The sequence below is a fragment of the Liolophura sinensis genome, chromosome 11 (assembly GCF_032854445.1).
Source record: "Liolophura sinensis isolate JHLJ2023 chromosome 11, CUHK_Ljap_v2, whole genome shotgun sequence".
In the NCBI taxonomy this organism is placed as follows: Eukaryota; Metazoa; Mollusca; class Polyplacophora; order Chitonida; family Chitonidae; genus Liolophura; species Liolophura sinensis.
Window position 1 is genome coordinate 19,750,887 of NC_088305.1, and position 11,914 is coordinate 19,762,800.

General features: G+C 42.3%; 2 protein-coding genes across 2 annotated transcripts; both read right to left on the reverse strand.

Annotated features, from left to right (window-relative positions):
* Positions 1 to 354: 354 nt before the first annotated feature.
* LOC135478159 (toll-like receptor 2) lies at positions 355 to 3,152 on the reverse strand. The gene has a single exon (XM_064758430.1). It carries the CDS (start codon positions 3,150 to 3,152, stop codon positions 708 to 710), a length of 2,445 nt encoding a protein of 814 aa, XP_064614500.1. The 3' UTR covers positions 355 to 707.
* A 3,290-nt stretch (positions 3,153 to 6,442) lies between these two features.
* LOC135478160 (toll-like receptor 2) lies at positions 6,443 to 9,189 on the reverse strand. Its single transcript, XM_064758431.1, has one exon. The coding sequence runs from the start codon at positions 9,121 to 9,123 to the stop codon at positions 6,685 to 6,687; it is 2,439 nt and encodes an 812-aa protein (XP_064614501.1). The 5' UTR covers positions 9,124 to 9,189; the 3' UTR covers positions 6,443 to 6,684.
* Between the last annotated feature and the right edge of the window lie 2,725 nt (positions 9,190 to 11,914).

An 11,914-nucleotide genomic window follows, 5' to 3' on the forward strand; every position in this document is an offset into this window, starting at 1 on the left:
GGTCCTATATGGAACATTAAAGGCTGCCACCTCAAAGGCAAGCCATGGAACCCCTAAAGGCTCTATGGCGGCACCTTCTTTTCTAAGTGTGAATGAGTAAGGTGCAAAACATCAATCAAATTAATAAATAAATGCATTATCCCTCATACACAACTGCTGATCGGCTGTGATCGTGATGGGATTGTCTGTGTCCACACGCCATCAGGCTACAAGAGTTATGGGAAATTAATTCAGGAAGTTTTGTGTAAGCCTATGAGTTAAAGCATTATCCATATATTAAGTCACAAGATTAGTTTACCCCATCAATATATCTGCTTTTCATACACCATAAGTAGCAGGACCCGTGGGTTTTTTTTTACCAATCTTCTACAAATAACGAAGTAAATGTCTGGTATAAGCCACTTTCACTTTTTACCACCCATTAATAAAAAGTTAACTGAATTCAGTGTAAGAGGTTAACATATGGTTGTAAATTTACAAAATGTTACCATCCATGATTTCATTCCACGCCTGTACAATACGATATACGCGCTATTCTGTTTTCTATTTCTGGTTCCCAAGCCATTTTGTAGGAATTCTTATAAAAATTATTTTATGTCGGCAAAGCATTTTTCTTCAAAACATTCGAACTATATAAACATAGTCTTGGTCACCAGTTTTGGCAATTTTTGCATTACACAAAACAAGAAATACAGCACAAAGACACTTCAGCGCGCCATCCCGTCTAGCAGACGGCTCCAGAAGATCCGTTCATCGCCTGGGTCATCCTCGGGCCACACCAGGAATGTGATGTCTTTCCACAGGCTCAGCAGCGATTTGGACATTTCTGTCACAGGGATTTCTTCCATCATGATCACTATAATGGCGTCTTCAAGGCCGTCTCTTACCATGCGCATGCCCGCCATTTGAACTTCAAATTCACACCATTCACTTTTCATGAAAGCTTTGTTGATCACCAAGATGATTTTCCGGCTGTTGTTCATGGCGTCCACAATGCTCTGCTGAATGTTTCCACCGGGGATAAAGTCGCGATCGTGAAGACACAGTGAGAAATCGTTCTCAACTTCCAAAACTTTTCTCAAATCGATGCAAGCCCATCGGTAACTGGTGTAGTTGTAAGCCACGAATGCATCATATTTGTATTGCTCGTTGGTCAGCTCTTTATACACGGGACCTCTCCTAAATTTTGTAAGAACCCAATATTTTATATTCCATCTGTAACGATAAGCAAAGATTCCCAGCACAATCACCACGGTGATCAAACAAGAACCAACTATGGAGAAGGTTAACCAAAATTTGCTGACACAGCCTACGTCCATGTTCTTCAGCTGTGACTGGAGGGCACACATTTTCACCACTGTTCCATTCTGTAGGGTGCACTTCAGTGAGCAGAGTTCCTCCACAATGGCTGAACCTTCCAACAGCCAGTGCATAGTGTCCAGAGTATTACATGTGCAGATGAAAGGGTTATGGCTAAACGAAACTCTGCCAACACCACCGGTTTGGAGTGGAAGGTCACTGGCCAACCACTTAATTTCTTTACCAGATAAAGACGAAATAATATTGGATGATAAGTCCAAGAATTTCAGCGAGACTAATTCATAAATAGTTTCGGGTAAATGGATCAATTTGTTGTTGGCTAGAATCAAATTTTCCAGGCTCTTGAGTGGTTTGAAAATATCTAGGTTGAGTGTTACGAAATTATTACTGGATAGATCCAAGGTTCTTAAGTTTACTTGACTTTTGAATATGGCGGCAACCGAGTTCTGCTGCAAGCCTGTATTCAATCTACAGTTTTGGGCAACTAACACATCCAGTGATGTAAAATGTGAAAAGAATTTTGGGGACAGAAAACTGCAGTCAAACCCAGATATGTTGAGCACTTTCAAGTTCTCCAGTCCAGACATGACAAAGGTACAGCCATCTACATTGTCATATGAGAGATCAAGAACTTGTAAATGGTGTGCATTTATAAATTTCAGATCTGGTATGCCTTTGACCGATCCACCCAGGAAACTCGCATTCAGCACTCGCAATGACTGGGGTAAGGTCAACTGCACGGCCAGTCCGTCTGGGAACTCTGGCATATCTTGTTCGGATGAAAAATCAGTCATACCCAAAGTGTATTCTCGACCTGGACTAACACTGAGGTATTCTAATCTCGCAAAACGAGCCAAGCTAACTAAAGATAAGCCATTAGAGGCGATTGACAGGTAGTTTCCGTTCGCTCTAAAACTTTCCACGCACTCCGGATAGCGGAATCCAACCAGGACATCTTTCCCGACGTGGATGAGGGCGTTGTCGCTTAGGTCCAGGTGGCGCACACAAATATCCGCCAGGTGAACCGTGTTATTTCGGGTAAGGATTAAGTTTTCTGGATCCCTGAGGCTCCCAGCGCCGGGGTTGCACCCTGAGATTGTAAGGTAGGTCAAATTATGATGGGTGAGGTCAGCAAGTGCGGAGAGTGCCTTGGTAATCCCGTTGGTCTTTAAACTTAAGCTTGTCAAGAATGGAAAATATCTCAGAGTTTCTGCTTCTAAACCCTGACAGAGCAGCACTAGTGATTCGATCGGTAAACCTGAGAAGTAAGCGAATGTCTCAAGCCTGAGGCTACCGCCAGACTCCCAGAAGTTTACGGAAAGGCTTTTAAGTTGTGACATGCGCATCACCCCTGGACCAAAGGAACCGTCGTCAGGTCCATCAATGCTTAACTCTTTCAACGAGTCAAGGCCACTGAAAATCTCGTTCGGAAAAGGATGATCTAGCCGTTGGCCTGGAATGTTGTCAGCCATATTTAGGATTTCCAGTTTTTCCAGAGGGTGAAATACTGTGGGAGGGTAGGATTTGTATCCCAGTAGCAGCTGGTTGTTTCCCAGGTTTAGAAAAAGGAGCTGCAACAGACCTCCGAAAGCTGATGGTTCTAACCTCGTGAGTTTGTTCTGGGACAGATCCAGCGAGGCTAACGAATTTAAGTTGACGAAGGAGTCATTGGGTATACTTTGCAGACAATTCCAACTCAAATCGAGACTCGCTGTTGTGGGCGAGATGTTTGTCGGTACGGTCTGGAGTCCGCGGTGACTGAGATCGACATGGTGACTCTTCTTCGCGGCACAGTAAAGGACGATTGTCAGCAGCAGGGCAGGAGCCTTCATAACTCTCTGTCTGCTCTTCGAGAGGCACCTTTCAGAAGAGTCTTCTTCTTTTATGGATGAATTGTCCTTTTCTCGTCGTGAAAAACAATGTCATTAAGTGGCTGGAGACTATCTGCACTAAGAGATGAGTGGATAGCCTATGTATATATATATACTTATCCGTCTTAAATATACTGAACCGGATGGTGATCCCATAATTTCTTACATGACTTCCTGTTCTGGTGATAAGACTTTTGATAAGAGATTGACACATTTGATAAATACCCCTAAGTGGGGTTAAATACACTCACTGAAGGAGTGATTATGTAAATACAAAATGAGTGCTGTGTGCTATTTATTCACCCACACGATATCGGGTAACAAGTACGTTCAAATGTTTGCTCACATGTGGAAACCCAAACGACGGCCAAACCTCTGATTTATCTTCTGTGCTTTTTTTCAAAACTAGTTTTAGTTTGTTACACCTGGCCTTTACGGCTGAAACGTGAACAAGAATTCGAGGTAGCAGTAAATTCGAGGTAATAATTTTACATATATAGACACTGCAAGAAATGACCGATGCCAAATTTTAACTTCTAGGAAGGAGTAACAAGGATCTTAAAGACTCCAAGTAGAATTAAAGTTCCTCCCGGGAATATGTTTGATAGAATTACGTAAGCTCTAATAGATACCGGGTTTACGTGTAATCAGTGTTATATAACAAATACCGTGAGTAGTAAGCAAACTACCTACGTAGAGTAACAGTGGAATGACAAATATCACTTTTTACCTCAGTACATATCTTAATTCTTTCGTACGTATATTTATATCCAAGTTTTCTGCTGAAAAATACCTGCTTAAGAGATGGACTGTCAGACTAATAAAAAAAATTAGAGAAACGAAAAAGACAACCATTAGCTAGTCGTGTTGCAATGCAAATTTACGACACGATTTAATAACACCTATGCACGACATATCCTGGCCATTTTAATAATGTAAGTATATCCTCTATATGTAAAACACGGACAGTATATATTTCCCAAGAAATGAAAATTGCAGTTATATATATTTCTCCATGAAAATTGTGTCATATAACACAAAATTACATTGATTTACATTATTTATTTGCTTGGTTTGTTTTTTTTACGCCACACTCCATTATATTTCAATGATACGACGACAGGCAGCATTATGATGGGAGGAAACAGGGCAGAACTATCCACGACCCACGACTATCCGCAGGATGCTGTCAGACCTTTCCACTTACGACCGGAGATTAAGCCAGCATCAGCTGCACTTGAACTCACAACCTCAATGGTGAGTGGCTCCTGGGTCATTGTGCCGCGCTGGCGTGCTAATACCGTCGGCCACAGACGCCCTTGAAACTTATAATGGACATCGAGTTGTCTGTTTTCGGTTTCGGTTTACGCCAGGTATACATCTGTACAAAATCGTCACAAATCATACAATCAGAGAAATACCTACATACATGTTTCGTCTAATTTTATATTCCTTCAATATATTTTGTCAATTTTCTATCTTGAGTGTCGGCTGAACTAGAATTTTGACTCGACAGGTCATTTAAATGGAAAAAGACAGAATGCTTTTTTTAGTGAGCCTCAAGGAGAAAGGCCTTTAAAACTGTTTCTAAAAGTTTTCTTACATTCTTGTAGATTTCTTCAGAATGTTCCAATTGTAAGGTGGGCTTTATGAACCATACTGCAATTGACAAGGTATACTCTCACCTCAAATAGGCCCAAGGGTTTTAGTATTTAAAAAAAATACTACCTTTTACTCGGGTGTAAAAAGAGCTATTTCAGTATTAAAACGTGTGTTAGAGTGAATTGTTATTTCAGCAACACCAGCTATATGTAACATAGAAATCAAACATTTAAAAACTCTCTAAAAAATTTAAAATACACAATAAATGACGGTATTTTTATGTACAGTTTTCAGTGGTCCGTCTCATTAACCATATTTCATTTCTTTTAAGCTTTCCTTCATTTTAATTATATTACCTAAATACAACAATGAAATGTTTTTTCAAAGGATTACTGATAGAAAAGTACTTGGTAGAAAAGTGAAAAAAGGATACATAACACAGTATTTTGATACTTCCGTCTAAATTGAATGTGAAAGTGGCACATCCGTTCACGGTCAATAAAATGTCGAAATATTATACACATACATAGCTCTATGAAAAACATCTCTAGGTATATCCGATAACAAGTTTGGTAGGTGTTGCTAACACCATAAGTTACGGTAAAAATGTTTGTATGCATCGTTATTTATAAACCCAAAGCATAGACATAATTATCAACCCAAATCATATATAAGCATACACACCATTATCAACCCAAAGCATACATGGGCATACAAACCATGATAAACCCAAAACATATATAGGCATACAAGCCACTATCAACCAACCGCATACATAAGCACCCAGCCCTTTATCACGACAATCGACGATGCGAAAGCGAGGGCCAGATTTCACATACAAGGTCAAGGTAAGTCACGCTTGGTAACAAATGTAAACGGCTATTCAAGGCCCATTCTCAGCACAAATTTGTGGCCAATTGGACCACCATTTACGCCAATGTGTGAACTCGTGTAAGATAAAATTATATCTAATGGGACAACTATTCATAAAACCTAAACATCGTCAGGAAAATCAAAATCTTCTGAATAATTGGTAAACACGCACGCCGATTGCTTACTTTGAGGAGCGAGAGAATGTACGAAAAATATATTTACAAGGTGTTTGCCTAAAGAAGGTAAAATGTCGGATGGTCACAACTAACACTAGGTCTCCGTTGGAAGAAACCATGGTTTACTGTCTTGTGGGCTTCATGAGGTGCCGTGGTCGTTACAGTCGGCACATAGTTTTGTGGAACAGGAAGAATATACTTCGTTTTTACGGCTTCGGTAACCTAGTAGTGGATAGACCAAAGATGAAACCCGGGTCGGGTCATACCACATACTTTGAACAATACTTGTTGAGGCCGCGTTTGTCGCTCGGCACAAAGAGGTTTGAGGTAAGAAGCAGGACTGGTTGGCGTAGTGTCGGTATATTGTGAATCGGTGGGGTGTGTTTTTGACGGCATGGCGTTGCACGGTGACAAGAAGACACAGTATATGTACACTAATGACTCTACATCGTAATATAACTAACAAATTATTAAGTACGATACGACGTAAAACCCAAACCATACATACATATATATATACATACATACATACACACATACACACAGACACACACACACACACACACACACACACACACACACACACACACACACACACACACACAAACACCTGGTTTTGTTTTAACAATGATATAAAACTGCAGAAACACGCTGGAGCAAAAACCTCTTCCATGTAAATGTTCACAACCCATGGTATCTCTGTAGTTAAACTCTGTCAAGATTATCACAATTTTCAACTACATCGATTTAAAGATCAAGGTGGTAACGGTCGGAAGTCGTCTTTCCATGCCATGAACATTACATACCACACAAAACAGTAATGAATAGAGCCCAAAAACTCTTCAGCGAGCCATCCCATCCAGCAGACGGCTCCAGAAGATCCGTTCCTCGCCTGGGTCATCCTCGGGCCACACCAGGAATGTGATGTCTTTCCACAGGCTCAGCAGCGATTTGGACATTTCTGTCACAGGGATTTTTTCCATCATGATCACTATAATGGCGTCTTCACGGCCGTCTCTTACCATGCGCATGCCCGCCATTTGAACTTCAAATTCACACCATTCACTTTTCATGAAAGCTTTGTTGATCACCAAGATGATTTTCCGGCTGTTGTTCATGGCGTCCACAATGCTCTGCTGAATGTTTCCACCGGGGATAAAGTCGCGATCGTGAAGACACAGTGAGAAATCGTTCTCAATTTCCAAAACTTTTCTCAAATCGATGCAAGCCCATCGGTAACTGGTGTAGTTGTAAGCCACGAATGCATCATATTTGTATTGCTCGTTGGTCAGCTCTTTATACACAGGGCCCCTCCTAAATTTTGTAAGAACCCAATATTTTATATTCCATCTGTAACGGTAGGCAAAGATTCCCAGCACAATCACCACGGTGATCAAACAAGAACCAACTATGGAGAAGGTTAACCAAAATTTGCTGACACAGCTCACGTCCATGTTCTTCAGCTGTGACTGGAGGGCACACATTTTCACCACTGTTCCATTCTGTAGGGTGCACGTCAGTGAGCAGAGTTCCTCCACAATGGCTGAACCTTCCAACAGCCAGTGCATAGTGTTCAGAGCATTACATGTGCAGATGAATGGGTTATGGCTTAGCGAAACTCTGCCAACTCCACCGGTTTGGAGTGGAAGGTCACTGGAAAACCACTTAATTTCTTTACCAGATAAAGACGAAATAATATTGGATGATAAGTCAACGAATCTCAGCGAGACTAATCCATAAATAGATTCGGGTAAATGGATCAATTTGTTGTTGGCTAGAATCAAATTTTCCAGGCTCTTGAGTGGTTTGAAAATATCTAGGTTGAGTGTTACGAAATTATTACTGGATAGATCCAAGGTTCTTAAGTTTACTTGACTTTTGAATATGGCGGCATCCGAGTTCTGCTGCAAGCCTGTATTCAATCTACAGTTTTGGGCAACTAACACATCCAGTGATGTAAAATGTGAAAAGAATTTTGGAGACAGAAAACTGCAGTCAAACCCAGATATGTTGAGCACTTTCAAGTTCTCCAGTCCAGACATGACAAAGGTACAGCCATCTACATTGTCATATGAGAGATCAAGAACTTGTAAATGGTGTGCATTTATAAATTTCAGATCTGATGTGCCATCTATTGCTCCACCAAGGAAACTCGCATTCAGCACTCGCAATGACTGGGGTAAGGTCAACTGCACGGCCAGTCCGTCTCGGAACTTTGGCATACCTTGTTCCACTGAGAAATGTGTCATACCCAAAGTATATCCTCGACCTGGACTAATATCGAGGTAATCCAATCTGGGGAAACGAAGAAACACCAAGACAGTGAAAAAATCAGTAGCGATGGCTAGGTAGTTTCCGTTCATTCTAAAACTTTCCACGCACTCCGGATAGCGGAATCCAAACAGGACATCTTTCCCGATGTGGATGAGCGCGTTGTCGCTTAGGTCCAAGTGACGCACACAAATATCCGCCAGGTGAACCGTGTTATTTCGGGTAAGGATTAAGTTTTCTGGAACCCTGAGGCTCCCAGTGTTGGGGTTGCACCCTGAGATTGTAAGGTAAGTCAAATTATGATGCCTGAGGCCAGCGAGTGCGGAGAGTGCCTTGGTAATCCCGTTGGTCTTTAAACTTAATCTTGTCAAGAATGGAAAATATCTCAGAGTTCCTGCTTCTAAACCCTGACAGAGCAGCACTAGTGATTCGATCGGTAAATCTGAGAAGTAAGCGAATGTCTCAGGTCTGAGACTACCCCCAGACTCCCAGAAGTTTACGGAAAGGTTTTTAAGTTGTGACAGGTTTCTCACCCCTGGGCCAAAGGAACAGTTCCAAAGTCCATCAATGGTCAAGTCCTTCAACGAGCCAAGGTTGCTAAATATCTCGTCCGGAAATCCTGGCGACTGGTCATAAATGTTGTCAGCCATATTTAGGATTTCCAGTTTTTCCAGAGGGTGAAATACTGTGGGTGGGTAGGATTTGTATCCCAGTAGCAGTTGATTGTTTCCGAGGTTTAGAAAAAGGAGCTGCAACAGACCTCCGAAAGCTGATGGTTCTAACCTCGTAAGTTTGTTCTGAGACAGATCCAGCGAGGTTAACGAATTTAAGTTGACGAAGGAGTCATTGGGTATACTTTGCAGACAATTCCAACTCAAGTTGAGACTCTCTGTTGTGGGCGAGATGTTTGTCGGTACGGTCTGGAGTTCGTGGTGACTGAGATCGACATGATGACTCTTCTTCGCGGCGCAGTAAAGCACGATTGTCAGCAGCAGGACAGGAGCCTTCATAACTCTCTGTCTGCCTCTTCGAGAGGCGCCTTCAGAAAAGATTTCTTCTTTTATGGATGAATTGTCCTTATCTCAGTGTGACGGTACAACGATGTCCATACCCTCTGTTCAAATATATTGAACGTGTACGACTGACTTGAGTCCGCCTGTAAGGAGGGGTAAGGACTGAATGCCTCTAAACCACACATGCATGTCTTGACTGTCTGAAATGCATTGAAGCCAGCTTGAAAAAAGAGTAAGGTTTATAGTTTGTCAGGCAGGCTGAGAGAGAACGATATATAGAGCATTACTATGAGAGCTGTGTCTATATAGTCTAGTATAGTTTGTCAGACAGGCTTTATGTAAACCCCATTGCGCTGAAATGGGATACAGCGATCATTTTTCGCATACCTTCCTGTTTCAGAGTTACTCAATCGGTTAATTACATGCATTATATAAAGGCTGAGAAAGAACGATCTTTATATATAGCATTACTATGAGAGTTGTGTCTGTATATTCCATGGGCGCGTGCGCCAACTTTGTTTAGTACATTACATGTATGTATGTATGTATGTGTGTATGTATGTATGTATGTATGTATGTATGTATGAATGATGTATGTATGTATGTATGTATATATGTAGGTAGGTAGGTAGGTAGGTAGGTGAGTCCCTGGCTGGCCGTGGAACTAGCCTTTGCGCTCTCAGCTTTTGTTTAGTGGTCACCCAGTCTGAAGGTGGTGTGACATTACGTTCTGTCGCTCTTAGAGGCAGGACGTATTCACTAGCCTCTCTGTAAATAGCCTGTACATAGTTTAGTGCATTTCCACTTTGTAATATCGTATCTATTTTGCACTCAGCATCCACACTGTTCCAAACGCATAGTTGTGGTCCTCTTTTTAGGGTAGTAGTTCTCGCCCTGGCCCACAATGTTGTGGGCAGGGCGAGTAAATAGACCCTTAAGCCTTAAGCTTGTAATACAAGGAGGTGTACAACCGGTTGAAGTATACAATCGGCTAAAGGAGTTAGTGGGGAGTGGGCCTAATGTCCTAAAGGGACTATTCAATGTCTCTAGAGATGTCTGGAATGTTACAGTGGCTACGCAAACTGTGAAGGAACAGCTGTTGACTAGCGGCTTCTCATTTAACGGGGTAGATTGCCCGATATATGATGTGGTGGAGCAAAGGCTCCTGGTTAGATCTCGATGTCCGATCGATGTGCCCGATGACACTATTCGAGGTTTGATGTCCCGGTATGGCACGGTCCATCACGTCACCCGGGAACATTACCTTTTTGATAGGTCACTTGAGAATGGTATGCGCCGTATTTACATGAGTGGTGTGACGGAGATCATTCCACAATCAATTTCGGTTGGGAATTTTAGAATTCCTTTGTGGTACAGAGGTCAGGTCCGTGCCTGTCACATCTGTGATAGCGCAGAACATTTCAAGGCCGACTGTCCTTTAAAGGATAAATGCCTCAAGTGTAAACAAGCAGGCCACTTTCAAAAGGACTGCCCGCTGAGCGATGAAAATGACAATGGCGATAATGACGATAACGATTGCAATGATAATGATGATGATGATAAAGATAGTAATGTTTATGAAGTTGAAGGTGACAATAAAGATGAGAATGAAGGTCGAGGAGATGATGATGGTAATTATAGTGAGGGACATGGGAATGATATGAAAATTGGGGTTTCTGGCGAGTCTGTTCCTTCCAGTCAACAAAATAAAGGGACTTTGGATAACTCTGCTGCTGACAACGAGGAAGCTGGAGAGTGGCAAGTTGTCACTAACTCCATGTCCTCCAGCAAAAAGATTCGAAATAAGCGCATTGATGCTACAAATAAGGTCAGGAAGTTAAGCGAATCGCCAGTAGTAGGTGGGCCCCAGAGCCTTTGCGAGGCATCTCAGACGTCAAATAGCCCGGAGTGGGTTGTCGGTATGAATCAAAACTCGAATTCCTCCTCACCCCCTAGATCGTCAGAAATTTCGAATACTACGCCATCCTGCATTAAGGAGACGCAATCCAGTGGCTTGACGCTCTCCAAAGGTGCACTTGGTAAGAGTCCGTCCTTATGGGGTAGGACGTTCAGCCCTGACCCGTCTACAAGTTAGACACTAGAGATATAGCAGATTGCCTTGATCCTCAGGGAAGCTCTCAGCAATCTGATATGTCTAGGGCTGGTGGAGAATCCAATATGGAGTAATCTCTTTCTTAAATGGATGCACCCGAAGACTTGCCTGCCTATACCAATGGCAAGGGTGAGGTCTTGGTACCTGTCTCAACATCCCTGGGGTCGTATTATCGCACATTGCGACGAGACTCTAAAGTTGACAAGGTTAAAAAGCAGAGGAAGTTGATAACGTTGTCACAGGAGGATTTTGCTGAGCGTAGGGCAGCGATGTACAAGAAGTCCAGAAAAAAGAGTGAGTGAGTGAGTGCTTAGGGTGCATGTACGTGTAATGTGCCTTCTTGTTGCAGGACGGATTTCCACCGCTCTTTTATTTAGTGCTGCTTCACTGAGACGACTTACCGAAGGCAAGTAAGCTGCCCCGCCCGAGCCATTATATTGATACGGGTCAACCAGTCGTTGCACTATCCCCTTCATGCCGAACACCAAGCGAGGAAGTTACAACTTCCTCTTTTAAAGTCTTAGGTGTGACTCGATCAAGGATTGATCCTGGATCTACCAGTCCCGAAGTGGACGCTCTACCAACTGTGCTATCCGGGCCGGTCCCAGAAAAAAGAAAAAGAATAAATAAATATTAATAATGGCTACTACAAAGATCTTACAGTGGAACTGTAGA

What these genes read in the sequence shown, in the direction of transcription:
- LOC135478159 (XM_064758430.1), bottom strand. Translation starts at nt 3,152, where the DNA reads ATGAAGGCTCCTGCCCTGCTGCTGACAATCGTCCTTTACTGTGCCGCG.
- LOC135478160 (XM_064758431.1), bottom strand. Translation starts at nt 9,123, where the DNA reads ATGAAGGCTCCTGTCCTGCTGCTGACAATCGTGCTTTACTGCGCCGCG.